The 22,784-nt window shown below is 49.3% G+C and overlaps 1 protein-coding gene across 10 annotated transcripts in view; it reads left to right on the top strand.

The window, feature by feature from the left end:
• The window catches only part of KCNN3 (potassium calcium-activated channel subfamily N member 3), a 177,046-nt gene that overhangs the window by 31,821 nt on the left and 122,441 nt on the right, over positions 1-22,784 (top strand). For 9 of the 10 annotated variants that reach the window (XR_003679487.2, XR_003679488.2, XM_055084296.1 and 6 more), the window contains exon 2: positions 16,129-16,224. Coding sequence is in view for 7 of the 10 variants with exons in the window: in XM_028488782.2 (XP_028344583.1) it covers positions 16,129-16,224 (96 nt within the window). In the remaining 3 variants the exon portion in view is untranslated. Of the gene's footprint in view, positions 1-16,128; positions 16,225-22,784 lie in introns of those variants that run through there. The other variant, XM_028488786.2, reaches the window with a different exon arrangement.

The raw sequence follows: 22,784 nt of genomic DNA on the forward strand, positions 1-22,784 counted from the left end.
GCTTTGCTAGCTGTAGCTCGAGGAAACTTTTCTTTGAGAATTTGGGTCACTTTGAGCTCCCCCTCAGTCTGCGAGGCAAACATGCGCTGAGCGCAGTGGAGAAGAGGGAGGCGGTGGGTTCCGCTGAGCAGAGGCGCTGCCGCGGCCTGGCTCCACGCTGCCGTGACTGGCCAAGGTGGCCTGCCGTCCTTCTGCCCTTTTTTTTTTTCAAAATTTAATTAATTTATTTTTTATACAGCAGGTTCTTATTAGTTATCTATTTTATACATATTAGTGTATATATGTCAATCCCAATCTCCCAATTCATCCCACCACCACCACCCCATACCCCACTTTCCCCCCTTGGTGTCCATACATTTGTTCTTTATATCTGTGTCTCTGTTTCTGCCTTGCAAATGGGTTCATCTGTACTATTTTTCTAGATTCCACATATATGTGTTAATATACGATATTTGTTTTTCTCTTTGTGACGTACTTCACTCTGTATGACAGTCTCTGGGTCCATCCACATCTCTACAAATGACCTGATTTCATTCCTTTTTATGGCTGACTAATAGTCCATTGTATATATGTGCCTCATCTTCTTTATCTATTCGTCTGTCGACACCTTCTGCCCATTTTTTAATCGAGTTGTTTGGTTTTTTGATGTTGAGTTGCATGAGCTGTTTATATATGTTGGATATTAACCCCTTATTGGTCATATCGTTTGCAAATATTTTCTCCCATTCAGCACAGTTTGTGTTTTATATTAACTGCTGTGGAGTCTACATAGTGTGGCAGAAGGAGCACTGGAGTAGGGGGTCTAGGGAGCTAGATTCTAGATCTGGACCTATAGCAGCTGACTGACCTCAGCCAGATCTAGGCGTCAGTGTCCTGGTTTGTAAGATGAGAAGGCTCCAAGAACTGTCCCAGCTCTGACACTCTCCACACCCATGACCACCTCTGTTTTTGGCTGCCATGCCTTTTCTTTTGTACTTGTCTCTCTCCCTCTGGCCGCCTGACCCATGTCTCCTGGCTGTCCCACCTTGCTCAGCAGCTGGTGGCAGCTGGAGGGAGAGGGGTGAGTTCTCCAGGAAGAACGTGCACCTCTGACCCTCATAGCTCACAGTTGCCTGGCGTTTTCCAGCCCTGCAGGAATATCTTCCCTCTGTGCCCTCTCCGCGCCCCCCACCCCTGCCCCAGCCCACCTGGCTCCCCACAACTCACAGTCCTAGGCCCAGCTGGGTTTCTTCAGTGAAGCAATTAATTCCCCTGGGCCCTAACCCTTCCCCACGCCCCCAGTCCACATGGCCCCAAGTGACAAGAGGCAGCTGATTTGGAGTCACCACCCGGAAGCCAGGGACATCTGCGTGGAGACATGTCAGTGCCTTTGGCCTGTACAGTCTTTTTCCTTTGCTTTGACCCGGGTTTTAAAAGCTTAGTAAGTCATCAACTGCAGTGGTTGTCTGGGAGCCCCAGCATTTGCTCTTCCTGCCCAGGGACCCCCAAGCCTCTTCTGCAGAATTGAAAACGGCTGTGGCTGGAAAGACAGGTTTTCCTCACAAGCATCATTTGTTCCACCGCCTTTGCAGGGTTTTCGCTCTGATCCTAGAGCTTCTCCAGGCTGAGGAGCCTGGGGGGAGAGCTTGGCTGCAGTTTCTGTTTTCCTAGGTCTTTGATCACAGCTGTTATATTTAAAGGCTTAAACAATGGATTCTAAACAAATAAGTATCTGTTTAGTCAGTGGAATGAGGAATTTAAAGGTGACTCAGACTCCCCTCCCCCCTCCCCCCAATTCTAAGTGCTATTTACTACCTGAATGATGAGACCTGTAATGGAATCATTTTGCTTGATTCTCTTCTCCTTGGGAATTTGGCATGGTATTTCATTCATTCACTCACTCATTCATTCATTTGAGTGCTTATTGAGTATCCACTACTATGTGCCAGGCCCTGTGTGAAGTAATGGGGAGAGAGAGACAAATAGGACCCAGACCCTGCCACAAAGCAGCCTAGAGTCTGGGGTGACTACCCAGTGGGAGCCCGGGGGCTCCAGCACAGTGAGTTCCATTCAGACCTAGAAACTCTAGCTGACAGTCTTAAACCCTGTTTCTGGAAAACAGGGAAATAGAAATAATGCAAGAGGGAAGAAATGTGGGTGAGGAGAGTGAGATGAGGGTGGAGGAAAGAGAGAGATGGTAGAAAGGAAGCAGCAAACTTTCCCACGACAGACACAGCAGATGGCCCCCCAGTTCCCTGCGGCAGCTCACAGCCACGGGCAGCAAGAACCCAGCAGAGGGGAAGGCCCTCTGCTCCCTCTCAGCTTGGCCCTGGCAAGCTGGGTCATAGGCAGGGCACTTCCTGCTTGGTGCCTCAGTTCCCCCATCTGTAAAATGGGGCTTTGGACTGTGGGATCTTGGAGATCTTTGAACTAGCATTCTGTGACCGGTGCAGGGCATAGTAGATATGGGGCGGGAGCCCAAATAAAGGCTCTGGAAGTAGAAGGAAGTGTTCCCCTGGCTTTTCTCATCTCAACACTGAGACACCCTTAGGTGTCTGGGGCCTGTGGGTGTCCTGCCATCCTCTCGCTAGCAAGAGATGCCTTCTGGCTACTCTCCCTGCTGAACAGTGGAAGAAGGAAGGTTCTGGGTCTCCATGTTTGTATATTTTTCTGGTGTGGACATTTTCTTCTTGGAGTTTCTTTTCTTTTTCTTTCTGACAGTAAGGCCGCTTGAATTGCTCCAGGTACAGGGTGACTCTGCATGGCGAGCTTGCAGTATCTGATGCGTTGGACTGACTCCGTGGCAGGCCTGCCTCTGGATGCCCTCAGATGCTGTCCCATATGCCTCGCCCTGGGGCCGGGTCACACTACTGAAGCCCAAGGGTCACATTCCGAAGGGTTCCGGTGCAGGTCACACTCATTGATTGCTAAAGAAAACAATGTTTTGGCAACACAGTGTTCTAAGAATTAGTGTTCCTAGCTGTGTGACCTTGGGTAATTGCTTAAATATTCCAAGTCTCAGTTTTCCCATCTGTGAGATGGGAGTGGCTCTCCCTATCTCTCAGAGATCAAATAGGAAACTGCAAGAAAGTGCCTCTAAACTGACATCCACAGGGCAGTGATTCAGTAGCAAATATATTCAGGCTTCTCCATGGTTACAGCCTCTTCTGTGCTGAGTAATTCAAGCCACAAAGGGTTAAGGCAGCTAGGCACGTGACTGAGATTGTCCATAATTGATGGAATAAACCTTAAAGGAGTGACCTATAATTGCAGTTAATCCAGGCACTGTGACACTGCCCTGCTAAAAACTGTCTACTAATAATTACTTTGATCTAACAAAATGATGCCTGTCTGTGAGCCTGGTAGCAGGGACCCTGGCCAAGAGTCTGCAGCACTGAGCACCACCCCTCCCACTGGACAAGGTGGGTGTGGGAGCTGGGAGACATGGAGGCCAGAGGGCAGGGAGGGGCCCCCAGTTCTCTCAGACCCTAAGGCAGCAAATGCTACATATGTAGAGTGATCGTGTGATTCACTCTCCATATTCACTGTCTAAATGGGGACACTTTTGAGAGTATGATATTAATAATTGCTACTCATATTAATAATTATGCTAGACAACAGACATAAGCTGGTCTCCCCAGAGCAAACCTGGATATGTATGGTCAAGATGGGCATAGACTGTTTTGAGCTTCTGGGAATCCCTAGGTGGTTGAGCATTTCCACAGTTATGATTTGGTCTTCACAATAACTCTGGAAGGAAGAAAGGATTTTTACTCTCATTTAATGGATATTAAAAATAGTGCTAGAGACAAACCAGTCCAGCTGTGATCTTTGCCATGGCTTCCCTGGTGGCTGAGCCAATGTAGGTTGAGGACAGCTGGCCAGGATCAGGGAGCTCTGGGGCTGGGGAAACACGTGGCGCTCAGAGGGAGAGACCCAGCAGCTCAGGCTTCAGAAGAGCTGCAGCAAAGTGACCATACCCACAGAGAGTGCAGGGCACACTTCCCAACAGGGCCTTTGATAGGGTCCTCTCCAATCCTGCACTCAGAATCAGTAGACTCCTCCCTTTACTAATCATGTGATCTCAGCTAATTGTGTGATCACTGTGTGCCTCAGTTTCCTCATTTGTCAAGTAGGGACAATAATTCCTTGTTGTAAGGATTAAGTGAGATCCTATATGCAAATGGGTGGGCTCAGAGACTGCCATGTCATAGGTACTCAGTAAATCCTTGTAGAGTTTGAATCTGGAGAGAGTTCCCAGAAGCAGTATCCTTTAGGGACCCGTGGGGATCCTTCTGCCTTGAAACAGTTCTGACTTGGGCCAAGTAGGGTGGATGTGCTCCAGCCTTGAGATCGGGGTTACCTCAAATTCTTGCAGGGAGGAGGTGGATAAGAGAAATACATGGGGGAATTGAGAGCTTCCTGACTCCCCTAAGCTGTGATAATCTACTGCATGCTCTGTGCGAGGTGGGGACTGCACCCAGGGAAGCTTCAGGCCTTGTGATTCCCTTGAAGCTCTGCACACACGAGCAGCCCACGTTGGCCAGCAGCCCTGGCCTTTTAGGCTCGAGGATGAACTTGCTCGGACATGGGCAGGAGACACGGCTCCTGCGGTGCCCTGTCGCTGGAGGTGATGGCACCTCAGAGCCAAAGGTGGGTGGGTTGGCAACAGTTTGGTGCCAGAGAGCTAGTGAGTGAGAAAGAGAGAGAGATAAAAATGCCACATTCAGCCTATTAATAGCCGTGTTTGGTCTCCACCACTTCTATCAACATCGTCCATCACATCCAAACAATCGAAAAGCTTGTGCCAAATGGCTAGGAGTTAACAACTGATGGCTGTGCCGAATTTCTGAAAAACAGTATTTCCACTTCTGATGCAGCTCTGAAATGCCAATTGTTCTATGCCAACTGGTTATTTTTCCAGACCATTTCCCTTTATTTATGTTTAAGCTTTTAGAGTTTTAGGCAAAAAGAAGATGGAGAACCTGGACTAGGTGGCTATTATTTCTCCTGATTTGCCCTTGAGAGCCATAGAAGAAACGTTCATTCCCCAGACGTGAACTGAGGACTTGCAGAGGGGTGGGAGAGGAATCAGACAGGGGTGCTGCCCCTTTCAGGAGTGTGCGACTGATGGCCAGGCAGAGTGGGGACGTGGGAAAAACACCGGCCCAGGCCTCAGAAGACTCGAGGCAAGATTAGCCCTTTCTGTTACTGCTGTGTGGCCTTGGCTAGGACAGAGCCCCTCTCTGGGCCCCCATTTCCTTGCCTGTAAAGCGGGGAAGTTGGACTAGACGGCCCAGGAGGCCCCTTCCAGCTGAGTCTGTGCGTTGGGTTGGAGGACTTGCTGTCTCACGTTTACTGGCAAGAGTGCGAGTGTGGAAGTGGAAGGAGGGTGATGCTGTCCTCGGGCTGCTGCTCTGGGAAGCCTGGAAACGTGGCAGGGGAAACACAGGACAGGGCTGTTCCTGATCCGGGAAGTTCCAGCCTTCAGAGATGTCTGTGGAGCCTGCCAGGCGGTTGTTTTTCTCACCATATGTGATTTCTGGGCGTCTTAAAATTTTCATTTGGCCCAAACATTGCCAGGCTCAGGGGTTGATTGTGCCCTGCGTGGGGATGGGAGTGGTCTTGCCTCTGGGAACCAGGCTGGGAGTGGGCAGAGAAGTGGGCTGTGGAAACCTCTGATGAGGTTGGAAGGTGTAGGTGGGATCATGGTGTTGCTTCTGCCGCCGCCGCAGCCTCTGGTGTGGAGAGAGGCAGGGGCTGGAGGATGAAAAGAGGGAAGAGAACTGGGGGGGGGGGGCGATGAGGCTGAGGGATGAAGGGTGGGGGTAGTCTGTAGGCCTTGCTTTGTGTCTTTAAAACCAACACATGCTTCTCTGTGGCTGTCAGGTGGTGAGAATTCTTATTTCAGATTCTATCCATCTGAAGATGCATTTACCGAAGAGAACTGGGGGGGGGGGGGCGATGAGGCTGAGGGATGAAGGGTGGGGGTAGTCTGTAGGCCTTGCTTTGTGTCTTTAAAACCAACACATGCTTCTCTGTGGCTGTCAGGTGGTGAGAATTCTTATTTCAGATTCTATCCATCTGAAGATGCATTTACCCAGTTCATTGCAATTGGTTGACCACAGCTCCTGCAGAGAATCCAGGAGTCTGGTGTATGTCCTGGGGCAGGATGGGGAGAGAGAAGCCAGTCCTGGGTCAAGCCCTGTCTGGGCTGGTTCGGTTCTAGCTGGGAACCCAGTGTGCACACACAGCCTTCTGCAGAGCAAAGTGATTTCCTGCTGCTTTATTGGTTTGGGGGCCAGGTAGGTTTTAATAAGAGAAAAGAAAACAACTTCAAAGCAAGCCATCCAGAAAGCACAGTTATTTGTCTCCAACATTCTAGAACATTAAAAAAAGGGGGGCTCCTGCAAGCTGGAGGAAATATGGGGACCATGGTCTCGGTGAGGGTAGCAGTGGATATTTGCAAGGAGAACCCATCGTGGTGATGGCAAACTGAGCAGCCTTCTGGCAGGGCTCTGCCACAGCTGGGGGGGTGAAGAAAGATTAAGTGGTTCTCTGTAATTGAGGACCCCCCAGGTTGCCAGGATGCATGTTGCGACTAGGACAAGAGACCTTTAGTATGTGCTTCTCCCAAGATGATGGCAGGGACTGGGACCTTCAGAATGAGATGCATAGTGACAGGTGTGCATTCATCAAAGCTGGAGAAGGCTGTATGGACTTTTTGACACCACAAGAGTGATGTAATTGCTGACTGGCCAAGAGCGCTCACATTCCACAAGCAGAGGAGGATGAAAGGTAATCAGGAGCAGATTGTTTATCGGAGAAGGAAATAAAGTGGCTAGGTGAGAGGTTTGGGAGTGACTTCCAGGATAGGGATCTAGGCTTTTGGAGAACAGATAAATTTAGAGTTGTTATAGCTTCAGAAACAGGGGAGACAGGGTGGGCAGGGATGCCTACCCTGTGAGCATAAGCCTGGGGGACCCAATACCCAGGTTCTAAGCTTTGCTTCAACACAGGCTGGTGTTTGATAGGGGCCGAGCCAGCCCCACTGGGCCTCAGTGTCCTCATGTAGAATGAAGGATGGGGATGAGCTGACCTCCAGGGGTGCCTCCAGGCCTGGTGTCTGTATTTGTATTGGTATTTGTCTTGGGAAAGGGCTCACTTATTGAGGACTTCTGCATAGGCACATATGATGCCAAAATCAGAGCGAGGCTTCACAGAGGCATTTGTTTGTTTAGCTTTTTGGGGGGCTAAGCACCTGAGAAAGCTGCAGCCAGATCTGTGAAAAAGTCAGAGCCTTTCCAACATAGAGATAGGCTGCCTTGATAGGAAGTGAGTTCCCTGTCCCTGGAGGTAATCAAGCAGAGACTGAATGACTCTATGCCAGGAATCTTACAGAGGAGAGTCATGAGCCATTTAACTAGATGGCCTTTACATTTCCTTTCAACTCTAAGGAGCTCCACTGCTTATGCACATGACTAACTGTTCAACAGAGTCTCCCCAAGGCTATGATGTCAGCCCCAGCCTTCTGCACTTCTTTCTTGTGCCCCTAGAACAGCAGTTCTCATCCCTGGCCTGCACGTTTGAATCGCTGAAATATTTTTTTAAATGTCAGTGTCCAGGCCTCACCTGCAGAGATTTGATTCAATTATTCTGGGGTAGGGGTCAAGGTCCCTCAGTTCTAGAATGGCCTGGGCTGTTGGTGCCCGGTGGGCATCCTTCCCACCTGCATACTCCCTGATGGGGTGAGAAGACCCAACCCCCCTCTGGTTTCATTCTGCCTTGGTATAGAGCTCAAAAGTTTGACCCTTCCACATTCATTCACCCAACAAACATTTGTTAAGTGCTTATTTCATGTTGGAAGAGTCCTAGTCGGCCAGCTCTTGGCTACTTTCGGAGCAGCAAGCCCCAAACTGCCTTCAGAAAGAGCTCATCAGGTGTATTCCTACCTCCTACACTTAGCACAGTGCCTGGCACATGGCAAGTATATAATAAAACATTTTGATTGAATTGCGTGGAATCTTTGCCAATGTTGTAAGTGGGGCAGGAAAATAAATTATAAGCAAGTATGCAGTAGAGAATTCATGATATGCCATTTCCCCTCTGCTCAGACCTTGTAAAGGAAATCATCTCCTTAATTGGAACTATGCTTGTGGCCTTAGGGATGACCCGTCTGACTTGATATTTTGGTAGCGTGGTCTCCCAAATGACCATTTTTTCCTCCTTGGGGCATCGCACAGCGGGAGAGCCAAGGCCTGGGGAGGAAGGTTTCTTCTTAATTGGTGTCCTGGTCGTTGTGCTGGTTTCAGTAACCATTACCAGGCCACCCTCTACTCAGACCCGAATGCCCTCGTGTTAACTGCATGATGTCCCTCAGCCATCAGGTTCCTTCTCCTTCTGGGAGTGACCAAGTGGAGGGCCACAGAGAAATGGCCCAGGCCAACTTGACTTTATGAGTTTCATTTTGAGACCATTGGCATCCTTCACTCCACAAGCACTTCCTGCCTGCCCGCCCCGTACCAGGCCTGGTCTGGGCTGCACTCGCAACAACGATGCAGACCCCCAGCCCTGACGTCAGGCTGCTCACTGTCTGTCATGCTACTAAGTGACCAGGGTTTAATGGTGACGTGACCGGGGCCTCATCAGAGAGTGGGGTGAGATGGGGAGATTAGTCCTGCCCCGGAAGACTGGGCATGGAAGGCAATGTTCCGATGACAGGCAGCCGGTCCCATGTGTCATGAGACTCTCTGGGTGGAGAGAGCACAGACCTTTGGGTCTAACTTCTTCCTGGGTTGGAATCTGACCTCTACTTTGTCCTTGCTTGGGGATGGTGGGCAAGTGACGGAACCTCCCTGGGCCTCGCATGGGGTTGTTCTGAGGATCTAAAGCAATTACAACAGCGCCTGGCGATGGTAAGCGCACAGTAGATATAGGTTGTTATTTTTATCATGTTCCTTTATTTTTTTATTTTTTTTTTTTTTTGTGGTATGCGGGCCTCCCCCTGCTGCGGCCTCTCCCGTTGCGGAGCACAGGCTCCGGACGCGCAGGCCCAGCGGCCACGGCTCACGGGCCCAGCCGCTCCGCGGCATGCGGGATCCTCCCAGACCGGGGCGCGAACCCGGTTCCCCTGCATCGGCAGGCGGACGCGCAACCACTGCGCCACCAGGGAAGCCCCTATCATGTTCCTTTAGCTGTAATGTATTTGGGAGTTCAGGAAGGAAGTGTCTACCTGCTTGACACATCTCAAAATTTTGTTCCCTTCATTTAAATATTCAGCATTCAACTGATACTTATTGACCTGCTATGTGCCAGACAGTGTCTGAGGTGCCAGGATGTAGAAGTGGACAAACAAATTTGAAATCCTGCCCTTCTGGGGTTTCCATCTTGGTGGTGAGAGGCAGCCCCTGGGACCTGGTAAAGACAACCACACAGAGAGCTCAGGAAGGTGGAAGGTGCCTGGAGCTTGGTCTCTAGTACCCAGGCTGATGCTCAGCCCTGGTGGTCATTGAACAGAAGAAGGGCTCATGCCCTCCTTGTCTGCACAGAGAGCCTGCATCCTTAGCAAACAGCATCTTTGGGGAGAAGGTACTCTCTGAAGCTCCTCTGGCCTTGGGTTAGTCTGTATTCCTCACTTCACATTCAGGATGTAGGGTCAGTTTGAGTTCAGCTGCCTCTCTAGGGTCGCCTCTTCTGGTCCTGGTCATTCAAGGAGCTACTTGTAGGTCTTTTCTCTCAGCCTGGGCTTCCTGCCCATTTCTTCCAGGCCCTACTCATCTGCCTTTTGTCTGCCAGGTGGGATTCAGGCTCAGTGGACTGGGGGTGGATGGAGTGGGGGAATCCCTGGCGTTTTGCAACTACCCAGCACAGGGCCTGGGCATAGTTAAGTGCTCTGTAAATATTTATCGTGTGAATGGATGAGTGAATGAATGTTTGGCCCATTGCAGGACGCCAAAGCTGTCTTTCTGAAATGTCTGGGAGAGCATCTTTGTAAATTGTTGCAACCCTAAAATGCTGATATTGGAGGTGCATTCAGCAGCCCCTGACTGAGAACCAGCTGAGTTTGCCTGCACTGACATCTGTGCAGCAAGAGAAAGGGTGTTTGGCTACAAGAGAATGTGAGCTTTTTTGTGTGTGAAAAAAGAATGAGTTTTTTCATATGCATTATTTTACTTTATCCTCCAGTACCTGTGAGAGTTGGTCCTGTTAGATCTGGCTTGCAGAGAAGGAAACAGAGGCCCAGAGAGGTTAAGTGACAGGTCCAGTGTCACATAGCTAGTGAGCAGCAAAGATATGACTTGAATTCTGGCCTTTTGGTTCCAAATCCCGTGTTATTTAGAAAGAGACAATGGTAATTTTCTTTGTTAGCTGTCTCGTTCTATTTGAGGAGAAGTTGGCATGAGTGAGTTTCGTTGCTGACTATTTCACACTCACAGTTTTATCATGTATAGAAATGCCTGAGAGAAGGAGAAAAAAAGAAAGAAATATTGGGAGTGTCCCTATGACCTGTGTATGTGTCATGGCCAGTGTGTGCCCAGTGCCATCGGCCATTAGGCTTCAGGGACTATTTGGTCCAAAAGTCTCACTTTACTGGGGGTATTCAGGCCTGGAAGAGTGAAGCAGCTTGTCCAAAGCCAGGCATTTACCGTGCAGGAGGCCCAGACCCTCTGGGCCCTCTGATGGCAAGCCCAGGGCCCAGCTCCAGAGACCTCTTAGTTATGAAGCACCCTGGCTTCTTGGAACTTCTCCCTCCTCAGGCCTGTTGGAGATCCAGGTGCCCTTTGAAGCCCCCAGGGTCCACCCTCCCACCCCATCGTGACAGCTTTGCCTGTTTGCAAGTTGGACATCCAAGGATGCAGAGGGTCTGAGTGATTCCATTCTGGACCACGAGTGACCAAAGTAGGATTCTGGTAGCTGACTTCTGGTAGGAACCAGGCTGGGCAGTCACTCTGAGAATGCCAGGAAGAGCCAGGGATGTACTTAAATCAGGCAGCTCAACCTGGGACCATGAGCCTGAGCTAAGAGATGAGCACGAGGGTGAAAGGTGTGGAGAGTGGACGAGAATGAGAGATTATGAGGAAGAGGCAGGATGAGAGCAGAGGTGGGAGGAAGGCAGGGGCTTGGCGCTGGTATGAAAGCACCAGGTTGAGGAAAGAAGCTCCGTCTCCGCAGAGAACAGCAACCACGAATGCAGTCTTCCTGGCCGGTGAATAAGGGACTGGTTTTAATTTGCATAGCGTTAATTAGCAAGAGTGTCTAATTCGGACAACCATTACAGAGCCACAGTATTAAGCTGATGCTGAATGTCAATCAATTTTGGAGCCTCTCCATGAAATTGAAGGAAAAGTTGACCTTATTAAACTGAAAAGATTTCTAAATCAATTATTTCCCAAGTCGAATGCACAAAACGTAAATCTTAATTCAGTAGATACAGACTTTAGATGATATTACCTCTTCCCCTTTGGGGGTTCCAGCCAGTGACAAAGGTTATGAATGGATCACATATGTACACACACACACACACACACACACACACACACACACACACACACACACATACTTTGGGGAAGGCACCTGCACATCTTTACCTGATATTTAACTTCCGTTCGGTGCCCCTCTAGGACTCTGCCTGCATGGTTTTCTGGTATTTTCAAATGTTCCAAACAATATAATACATTTAGAACTTCAAAGTCTCTGGAAAATCTACCGTAATCCTTACAATTCTGGCTTGTCTTTGGAAGCTACAAGGCGGCCGGGAGAGCAATTTATATGGCTGGCTCAGAAGCTGGGAACACACTCCGTCACAATCTGTACAGCCTCGGGGGAGGAAGGGCTAGAGCAGTTCTGAGAAGCCTCACTGAAGAAATTGGAGGCTGGAAAGGCCTGACCAGCTGGGCAGGTGGGGTGTTGGTGCACAGGCAGGGCACAGAACCTAGAATTAGATGATCTGGAGTAAATCCTGGCTTCTTCAATCCTGACTTGGCCATTTGTTGGCCATGTCCTTGGACAAGTTAGGTAACTTCTTGGAGCCTCAGTTTCCTCCTCTGTAAAAGTGGGTTGGCGATGTCCACCTTGCATGGTAGGCCCCTACAGTAGTGCTTTATAACAGATTGTTGTCATCAACAAGTCACAGATCTGTGAAGGGCTGGCTCATGGCTTGGAGCAGAACAGGACCACGTGGATAGGGGCATCTTGCAGGAATGTGGTTCACCCTTCTTCCCTGCTAGGAATCCCCTCTACAGCACCCCTGATGGCTGTAGCCAGCCTCTACTAAGATGACAGGAACTCACTATCTCACACGGGAGCCTAGTTCATTTTGAAGGCAGGGGGGAAGCGTGGTATATAGAAAAATCTGATATATAGCTAAAGTCTGGGCTAGCTGTATGACCTTGGAAAAGTCACTTTGTCTCTATGACCCTCAGTTTTGTTTTGTTTTGTTTTGTTTTTTAATCAGTAAAAGGGAGACATTGTGACCTCATCTGTAGGGTGAGAATGCAAAGTAATCTCTATAGAAGGCATAGTCTGGGACCTGGTATGTAGTCAGTACTTAATAAATGTTAGGTAAAAATTAAAGTACTATTATTAAGTAGTTTCAAGAAGCACTTATTAAGCACCTATTGTGCTTAATCAGATCATCAGAGGTAATACAATTGAGTACCCTGACACTTTATAGAATGACACTATATATTTGCAGTCCTTTTTTACATTAAAAAAGTAAAAAATTAAAAAATAATTGGAAATATACCATATTTACGGTTTTGGGGTCTGGGTTTTTGACTTGATATTATATCATGAACCTTTCCTTATATCTTCAAATATTCTCTGCAGAAGTGGCTTTAAGTGGCAACCTAGTGTTCCATCACTGGCTATTCTCCAATTTACTTACCCACTCTAATATTTTGGGGCATTTAAGAATAAATGGCTTTAAAAAAACAACTCTCATCTGTTGGGATATAATTCTTAAGCATTCCTGTGTATTAAGGATATTACTCTATTGAAATATTCTGAGTTGCAGGGGGGAAGTATTGACCAGTTGACCACTGGACTCCCTTCCAGCCCTATGAGTCCCTTTGGTCCTTGGATAGCAGTGAGTGGGGGCTGAGCAGGTGTGTGTACATACACACATGTGGTGTACGGCAGCTAATTAGCCAGCCCTGAGTTGCTGCCATCACCCAAAGAACCATATCAATTTCAAGCTTCACTGGAATTCAGACAGCAAAGAAAAGATGATAATTCAACATTTTAACAAATAGAAAACATTTCTAATCCAGCCAGACTTCTCTGATGTATTTTCCTGCTATAAAAAATGGTTGATGGTTTATTTTTTATTGACATGTGATAGAGAATGCAAGGAAATCTGTGAAGTAGTGAGCATTCCCACTGACCCAGTGCACACTTGTCTCCCCATGGGGCTGGGGCTGGGGCTGGGGCTGGCCAATGAGGTTTCACTGGCCAAAACCAAGAAGCAGGTGGAGTTGCCTCTTATGTAAAGGCTTTGAGTTTTAGAACAAAAGGAAGAAGCTCAAAGGAGAGGAGACAGCATCTGGCCCCTTTCCCTTCACCTCTTCCTCTAAAAATGATGGAAATAGACTTGGATTCCGATTTCAGTTACTTTCTGCCAAAAGAAATAAATTAGAGTTTGAAATGTGCAGCTGATCCCAAACCCTTCCCTGGGGAGGCATGATGCTCCCCAGATGTCAGACTCCTTTGAGAAGAAAGTTATGGTCATTTCTGGCTCGAAAACATCATGATCTGTCCCCAGTTGATTCCTGTAGGGAGGTAGTCTTGTCCTAAAAGTCTGAGTGTCCCTGAATTCACCACCTGCTCTCTTCAGCCCCAGTAGGTCTTGTGGTTTGGGTGGTGTTTCAGGCATCCAATAGTGCTTTCAAAGAGTGGAACCTTCCTGAGGGCTGGAACTGTTCTGTTTTCCTTTGGGCCCTTACCTGGAGCAGCAGAAAACCCCCCAAGGCACCTCTGTGCATGTGCACTGAGTACATGATTGCAGGCTGCTCTTCATTAAGTGTAGAACATGCAAGAGGCTAAATGAAGAGTGGATTATGCTTAGACCATCGTCTCTGGGCAGGGCAGAATGGAGAATTTTCCCCACAGCTGGATGAACCTGCACAGTGTAGAAAGCTGGGGTTTGTGTATAAGCCAGATTGGAAACTTCTGGCGGGCAGGGGCCCTCTATAAATATCCTGCAGTATCTAGCGCACTGTTGGACATCTAGCAGGTGCTCAAGAAATGAGAAGTTGTTGAAATTGTCATGAAAGAAAGAAAGAATGAATGAGCTCCTTCACTAGTCGTCCTTGGGTCCCCAGCACTAGCTTGTGTCTGGCACAGAGTGGGCCCCAAAACTATACCAAATAAATGAATGGTAGATTGGCAGACACCAGGGCGAGCTGCTTTCTTTCCATCTCAGCCTGCAGAAGGTGGTTGAGAACATGGACTTGGGCATCTGGGAGTCCTGGGTTAAAGTCCAAGCCCTCCACTGACTCTAGTGGCTGCCATATTGGACACAGCCCCTAACGCTGGAGATCTCAGCCACCTCTCCCTCTGTCTCTGAAAGCTTGCTTTCTTGGACAGTGATGTCTCCCTCCCTAGCTCTATTGTAGGTTTCACGTGGTAATTAATCATATCCCACCTCCGAAACACCTTCCATTATTGTCTTAAGTAGTCATTTGGGTCTGTGTAAATGGGCACTTCTCACATTTTTACTCTGTTTCCCATTGAGAGTGGGCCTGAGGGCTTGCGGGCAGTGCTCTGGGCTGGGAGTCAGGCTGAGAGTCAGAGGTCTTGGCTTTGAACTCTGGCATGAGCCACTCACCTCTCTGAGCCTCTGCCTGTAATATCTATAAAGCTGGGCCAGAGGCCAAGGGCTGTCTCAAGGATGGATGAGAACAAGATGTGAAACCACCTTGTAAACTGTAAGGTGCTTTGCAGACATCAGGCATGTTATGATTCTGGAGCATGGAGGCTGTTTCTCATGTGGCGTGCCTCTCTCAGGATGCGTGAGGCCGCAACACAGTGCTTGGAAGTACTGCCTGGCTTTCTGCTCCCTTTGCTCAGGGCTGTGTTCCTGCCTTCCTTTGGGACTGGGAGCTGCCTCTACTCCCTGGCTTCCAAATGCCCACGAGGCAACAGCCCTGTAGAGGAGGTGAGGTAGATGATAGTAGCCAGCCCTCACAGGGCCTGGCACTGGGCTAGGCACTTTACATAGACAAATGCCTTTATCCTTCACAGCAGCCCTGAGAGGTAGGTACTGATGTTATCCGCATCTGACGCCTGAGGCAACTGAGCACAGAGAGATGGAGTGAGCAGCCTGAGGTTACGTGGCTAGTAAGCGGCTACGTCAGGGTTTGGATTCTGTGGGCTGGTCCCAGAGCTCTTGCTGCTAACCACGTGGGTCCCCTAAGCTGCCCTGGGGCTGGAGGACTGCAGTGAAGGCAAGTGGCCCACTCTGCCTCCCCCAGCCTCAGCCGGAGGGACCCTCAGGGCCCTTCTCCTGCCCAGGACCCCTCTCTGCTCCTGTGCTCGGCCCCCTTCTCTTTCCAGTAGCTCCTCTGCCACCCTCGCTTCCCTCCCCGCCCTTGGCCCCAAAATGGGAGATGAGAGCTGCTGCCAGGACATTCTCATTCATTCCTGAAAGAACTCTGCATTGTCAGAGATGGAAGGGACCTCGGAATCCTCTGGTTCAGGTTTGTTAAGAGAATAGAGAGGCTCAAGCTGGCACAGTATTGATGCCCAAACCATATAAGAGCAGCATAGAAAAGAATTATGTTCATATGACTTCTGAGCATGGAGGCAAATATTCTAAACAACACATCAGCAAACTGAATCTAGGCATGTATAACAAACAGAATATATCACGCCCAAGCAGGGTTCATCGCAGGAATGCAAATAGGATTTAACTCTAGGAAACAGAGGCTCAGAGGGCAGCTGCTGAGATGGAGCCAGCCTAGGGCCCGGCCCAAGGTACTTTCGGGGCTCAGGCTACCTTTGTGCTGTATCCCGCTCCCAGGAGGCGCTGGTGATAGTCTTTCCTTTGCCTTCACTGCCCCTCACCCCCACCCCTAAACACAGCCTCAGAGTAAAATGAGATGCTCCATCCCGGATTTCCCTAATCCTCTCTTTCCCTTTCTCCTGCAGGATTCCATGTTTTCGTTGGCCCTGAAATGCCTTATCAGTCTGTCCACCATCATCCTTTTGGGTTTGATCATCGCCTATCACACACGTGAAGTCCAGGTAGGTGCCCTCGCCCACAGCCCTTCATGCAGGGGCTATTCCTTTGCTCCAGGCTGAGCCCGTCCCCCCTCCCAAACCCACCCTTTCAGTAGCTACTTGGGTGATTTCACCAAAAGGTATCTGAGATTGTGCATCTTCTCTTTTGGTTTGGACCCTCGTGGGAGAGGGAATTGTGAGGCTGCCCTGTGGCTTTAGAACAACTGTGACATTATCTTCAAGTGGGGATCCCAGAGGCAAACACGACTTCATGATTTGGGGGGCAGTCCTGCTTAGAATCTTCATTTTGCACCATTCTACTGTGAGACTTGCTTTGCCCTTTCTATCTCTTGCTGGATCCTTTCTGAACTTGAGCCACTGAATCCACCAAGTGAAACAGACCTGCCTCCTGTGCCCCTGCATGCACACACACACACACACACACACACACACACACACACACACACTGCACCAGATACCACCGGGAATCTGTATTTCTGACTGGTGTAGACTTTACTCCCACTGGACTCTGCCAGGGAGGAGACATTTTCTAGATAGAATGGAATCTGCTGTAGTTGAGGGGTCCTCTGTTTCTTGCTACCCAGGAGTCACTTGGCACCCAGAGAGATATTGGCTTAACCTCTGGGGTGCATTCCAGTTTGGCCGATGTAGGGAGGATGGTTCGACCTGGGCTGGGAAGGGCAGGCAGGGGTGAGCAGATCTGTAGCATCTTCTCATGACAATGGGTCTCCCTCTCACTGGGCCCTTCGGGCTGACCTGCTCTGCTGGGGCCCTGGGTAGTTCTAAAGTATCCAGATGTTTTTTCTCACATGCATATGCATCTAAATATAACTCCCGTCATTTGGCTGGAGGAGCACAGATAGATCCACATCTGGGCAGCAGGCAAGAAATTGACAAAGACCAGAACTCAGAGTCAGAAAAGCTGGGGCCGAGTCTCGCCCATGACCTCTTCTTACAGCGTGTCTTTGGCCAGCCCGGAGACCTTTCTGGACTGGAACATGTGAACTTTTCCTCGTCTGGAACATGGGGGTTTTTATTCTACCATTTATGGGTCGTTGTGGGGATGAATGGGGAGTGTATGAGAGAGCTCTGTAAACTGTAAAACACTTCAAATCTCATCGCTTTTGTCACTCAGCGTTTCTGGGCTGAGTGTCTGCACAGGCAGAGATGGGCCAGTGCCTCCTGCTCCTGGAGGGGCCCTGCTTTGCCGCTGGGTGTCAGGGACCTCTGCGGCTGGCCTGGGCGTGGGAGCCCTGGCTCCAGACCACCTTACCTCCACTCTGTTGATGACCAGAGGACACTAATCTAGAAGGTGGGGACTCTTTAATCTCTGGGGGGGTCACAGGTGCAGGGACTGAGGTTGTGCTCTGAAGGCTGAGAGTCCCAGACGCCACCAAGCAGCTTCCTTCGTGGGGTTTGGCCTGGACAACGCAGGTGGGCTTTAACACAGACCGTGGTCCAGTCAACCCCAGAAAGGAGCCAGGAGTACAGGCAGGAGGAACGGGCAAGGATCAGAGACAGGACCATGAGTCACAGTCGGGGCTCCTGGCTGGGTTCACCCCACCCCAAACCAGCTGTGGGACCCATGTATCTCCTCAACTTGTCTGATCCCCTGAACCCTCATCTAGAGGGCGTCTATACTACTATGTATCACCTTGACCTGTGCAGAGGGGTTGCACAGGCCAGAGAAAAAGGCAGAGTCATGAACTCATCTGTGATCCAGGCTTGAGGGAGGGGAGAGGAGCTGATCTCAGCCTCACACCCGCACGACGGTTCCACTCAGCCTGACTGCTGCTGCTTTCCACTCCAGGCATTGGGATGGGAAGAGCCAGGCATCCCTCCGTCTGATTCTCTTGGGGTCCTGCCCCACCTACCCCCAGGGCTTGCAGCCTTGGCTCTCAGACCTGATCCCACCCAACTGCGGTTGTGACCTCAGTTCTGGCCTGGTGGCAGGGCCGTGATGGTGATAGGCTAGCACCTAGCTGGGCACACTTTGTCCATCCTCAGCTCATAGCCAGTCTCTGCTTCACCCTAATTATGGGCAGCAGAGGATGCTTTTCAGTCACTTGTCTTGGCCTGACACTCACAGTTTGGAGAGACAAAGTGAAGTCAGTGGCATTAAATCCTGGCTCAGACACTTCAGCCTGAATGACCTTGAGCCAATAACAACTTCTCTGGGCCTCGTCGGTTTCCGCATCTGAAGTATGGAAGTCATATCACCCACCTTGCTGAACTCATAAGCAGGGGTGTAACAGTTGACAGTGCAGAGTGGGCCTTCATGAAATGGAAACTGGTCTCTTTCCTGTGACCTCTGTCCCACTGCTTCCAGCTGGACCTCATCCATGTAAAAGCTGTGTGGTCACTGTCACAGCTGCCCGGGACTGGCGGGTGGTTGGACTCCCTCCCTGCTCTGGCCCGGCCCTGCCTGCACTCTCAGCTCCCACCACCCAGCCCCTTATCCTACCTGGCCCACCGTCACGTGGGGAGTCACCAGAACCTGGCTCCCTCTGTGCCTCTTACCCGTCCAGTGAAGTTCTTCCTTCTGGAAAGGTCTAGTGGGACCTTCTCCTGCCAGAGGGAAATGGGAACGGTTTGGGCCCAGACAGTCAGCAGGACCCTTGTGTGCACTCACCTGACCATATTGTGATTTTCTGTTCTGTATCCTTTTCCCTACCCTCAGGGACAAGGATGCTGTTAATCTTTGTATTTCCAGGGACCCACGGTGTCTGACAGAGAGCAGGTGTCTGCAGGGCATATTTTGAATGAAAGAGTGCTGGATTCAAGCTATCTGGTTTCCAAGCTTTTTAGACCATGACTCAGCTCTGTGGTCTTGGGCCTCAAGTTTCCACATCTGTTCATTGGGGATCCTAAGCACCCATACCCCCCCGCCACCACCTCCTGATTCTGTAATTCTCTGATTGAGGTTGGTGCCCGCCGGCTGGGGGACCTGCTTCCTGAGAGTGGTGGGAGGGTTACTCCAAGCGTGATTGCCAGTGCTTATCCAGAGGGGACGCTTGGAAAACCTCTTCGGCAGGGAAAGGCCAGCTGCTGCTCATCTGTTGGGAAGTAGGGCAGGGTGAGGGTATGGCCCCTCTCCTCTGTGGGGTGAAGTCAGGGGCCTGTGTTAAGGATATGCTTGCCGCTTCCTCATCAACACCAGTTACTGGTCACTTGGCTAAATTTTAGCAGGAACCAGATGACCGTGTTTCCACCTCCCCCCAGCCCTGCCCCAGTCGCTCACATCCAGGCCCCTGCCCCTGGCCCAGCACACACAGGAGGCTAGGAGTACCTTCTAGAATAGTGTTCGTATTTGTTATTAGTTTGGACAACTTGTGTTTTTGAGAAAGAAGACTCTGAAACGTTATTGGGAACCTCTCAACCAAACTCTGGCTTCAAGCCATGCACCTGAGGCTCAGTAGGTCCTCAGAGGTGACAGGAGGGGGGTGCGCCCCTCACCAGTGCAGGAGGCCCCTCCAGCCTCTGTGGGCCGGCCTGTCACCGGGACTCACTGCCTCTTGAGGGAGGCTCTCCCTGGCTGGGCAGTGTGAGTTCTAGAAAGTCTGCCCTTCCACTGAGAGGAAACGGGCCTCTCTGAAAATTCCACTCAGCCCGCCTCTCTTCTGGAGTAGGGAAAAGAGGTGCCTGTGTTTCCCATGAGGCAACCCCTGTCATTTGCGGATGGCTGCCCCGTGTCTCCTTGGTCTCCTCTTCTCTTGGCATGTTGGAGCACGGAGCCTTCAAAGGCCCGAGCATCTGTTCTCCTCAGGCTGGCGTGTCCTGGAAAGAAATGAAAAGCAAAATGCATTGGTTGTTGTGTTATTTATCAAAACTTTGAAAACTGCACTCTCCCTTGGAGAGTCCATTTATTCCTGTGGTTTGGCTATCACCAGCACCTCCCAGATCGGCAGTGCAAACCTCCTCTCCTCAGTCTGCAGACTCACGTTTTAGGGGCCATCGGCATACCCCTGGCTCAGCATGTAACTCCCTCCCTCCCTTTGTCTCTCCCTTCCTTCCTTCCTTCCTTGCTTCCTCTTTCTGTCTCTCTTTGTTTCTTCTCTTTTCTCTCTCTCTCTGTGTTTCTTTTCTTTCTTTCTATTGAAGTATAGTTGATTTACAACGTTGTATTAGTTTCAGGTGTACAGCAAAGTGATTCAGTTATATATATATTCTTTTTTAGATTCTTTTCCATTATGGTTTATTACAGGATATTGAATATATTTCCCTGTATAGCTATAAAGTAGGCCCTTACTGTTTATACAGTTTATATGTAGTGGTGTGTATCTGTTAATCTCAAACTCCTAATTTATTCCCCCTTTGGTAACCGTAAGTTTGTTTTCTATGTCTGTGAGTCTGTTTCTGTTTTGTAAATATGTTCATTTGTATCATATTTTAGATTCCACATATAAGTGATATATGATATTTGTCTTTCTCTGACTTACTTCACTTAGTATGGTAATCTCTAGGACCATCCATGTTGCTGCAAATGGCATTATTTCATAAGTGATTCAGTTATATATATATTCTTTTTTAGATTCTTTTCCATTATGGTTTATTACAGGATATTGAATATATTTCCCTGTATAGCTATAAAGTAGGCCCTTACTGTTTATACAGTTTATATGTAGTGGTGTGTATCTGTTAATCTCAAACTCCTAATTTATTCCCCCTTTGGTAACCGTAAGTTTGTTTTCTATGTCTGTGAGTCTGTTTCTGTTTTGTAAATATGTTCATTTGTATCATATTTTAGATTCCACATATAAGTGATATATGATATTTGTCTTTCTCTGACTTACTTCACTTAGTATGGTAATCTCTAGGACCATCCATGTTGCTGCAAATGGCATTATTTCATTCTTTTTTATGGCTGACTAGTATTCCATTGTGTGTCTATATAATATCTTCTTTATCCATTCATCTGTTGATGGACACTTAGGTTGCTTCCATGTTTTGGCTATTGTAAATAGTGCCACTGTGAACATTGGGGTGCATGTATCTTTTTGAATTAGAGTTTTCATCTTTTCTGGATATATGCCCAGGAGTGGAATTGCTGGATCATATGGCAACTCTATTTTTAGTTTTTTAAGGAAGCTCCATTCTGTTTTCTGTAGTGGCTGCACCAATTTACATTCCCACCAACAGTGTGGGAGGGTTCCCTTTTCTCCACACTCTCCCCAGAATGTATTATTTGTAGACTTTTTGATGATGGCCATTCTGACCGGTGAGACACTGAAGGCTTTATTGCTCCCCCAATATCCTCCCTCCTCTACCCTTCTTAGCCATCTAGTGCATTCATTCATTCAGTGTGTACTTAACGAGGGCCTGCTCTGTGCAGAGCCTGGGACAGGGTTCCAGTACTCTGTGCTGGAAACCCTGAAATCACTTTTGCTTCTCCAAGCGGTTGCCAATGTTGAGTGAATCCATGGCTCTAATGTCTTTAGTGCCATCCTGGAAGGCAGGACAGGAGGAGGCTGAGAACACAGATTTTAGAGTAGCCTAGCTTGGGTTCAAATCATGTTCTTTGTCACATTGTAGTATGTATGGTAGCCTTCAGCAAGTTACTGAATGCCTCTCAGTCTATTTCCTTTCTGCAAAATGGGACTAATAATAGTACCCACCACAGGGTTGTTGTGCAGATCAAATTAGATAATACGTGCAAAACACCTCAGCTTCATTGAGGACGTGTTTGCCGGGCTGACAGCATGGAAAGGATATCCCAGGCAGAAGTCTCAAAAGGAACAGAGGCCCTGAGATGAGAAACTGCAGAGTGCATTCAGAACGCCTCCAGGACAAGGTCCTGGGCAGTGGGGCCGGTCTACTCTGGGGCATGTCAGGACCAGCAGGAACTCATATGCCTTGCTGAAGAGTTTTGGAACTGTCCTGTGGGCAGCAGGGAGAACCATGGAAGGAGTTCAAGCAAGGGAGAGAGGTGATCAGATTTGCATTTTAGCTGCAGCATGGCAAATGTTGCAAGGGCCAATTTCAGAGGCAGGAAGACTAATTGGAAGCATGTTACCATGGTCGAGATGAGGGATGGTGACACCCTGAATCAGGGCAAGACAAGAGCCAGGACAGGAGAGACTGTGCATAAGAGATGTTGAACAAGTGGAATTGACCGGACTTGGTCAGTTATTAGGTTGGAGGTACTGTCTTTGGGGAAAGGAGGGGTCCAGCAGTTGCTTGGGTAACTCAGTGGCTGGGAGTGCCATTCATCATAATTGAAACCGCAGAAGGAGGCTGAGGTGGGGAATGATGACCGGGTTAGTTTTGGAAGCTGAGGTTTGGGGGCTGGGCATCCAGCCGCCTCCAGGATAGTGATGCAGAGGATAGGCCTAGAGGAGGAGGGGACAGTGGGATGAGACGAGGCATGGGACATGTCCCCAGAGGGACATCATCGAGTGAGAAGTGGGAGGAGGAAGAGGAGACCACAAAGGAGAATGGAGAAGTCAGGGAGGTCAGAGGAGACCCCAAAGGGAGGGAGTCACAAAGCCGAGACAGAGAAGGAAGTGTCAGTTATGCCACGGGGGGGTCAAGGAGTTGGGAACCCCACTGGTCCTTTGCACCAG

This window comes from Physeter macrocephalus, chromosome 4, assembly GCF_002837175.3.
Source record: "Physeter macrocephalus isolate SW-GA chromosome 4, ASM283717v5, whole genome shotgun sequence".
NCBI classification, from domain to species: Eukaryota; Metazoa; Chordata; class Mammalia; order Artiodactyla; family Physeteridae; genus Physeter; species Physeter macrocephalus.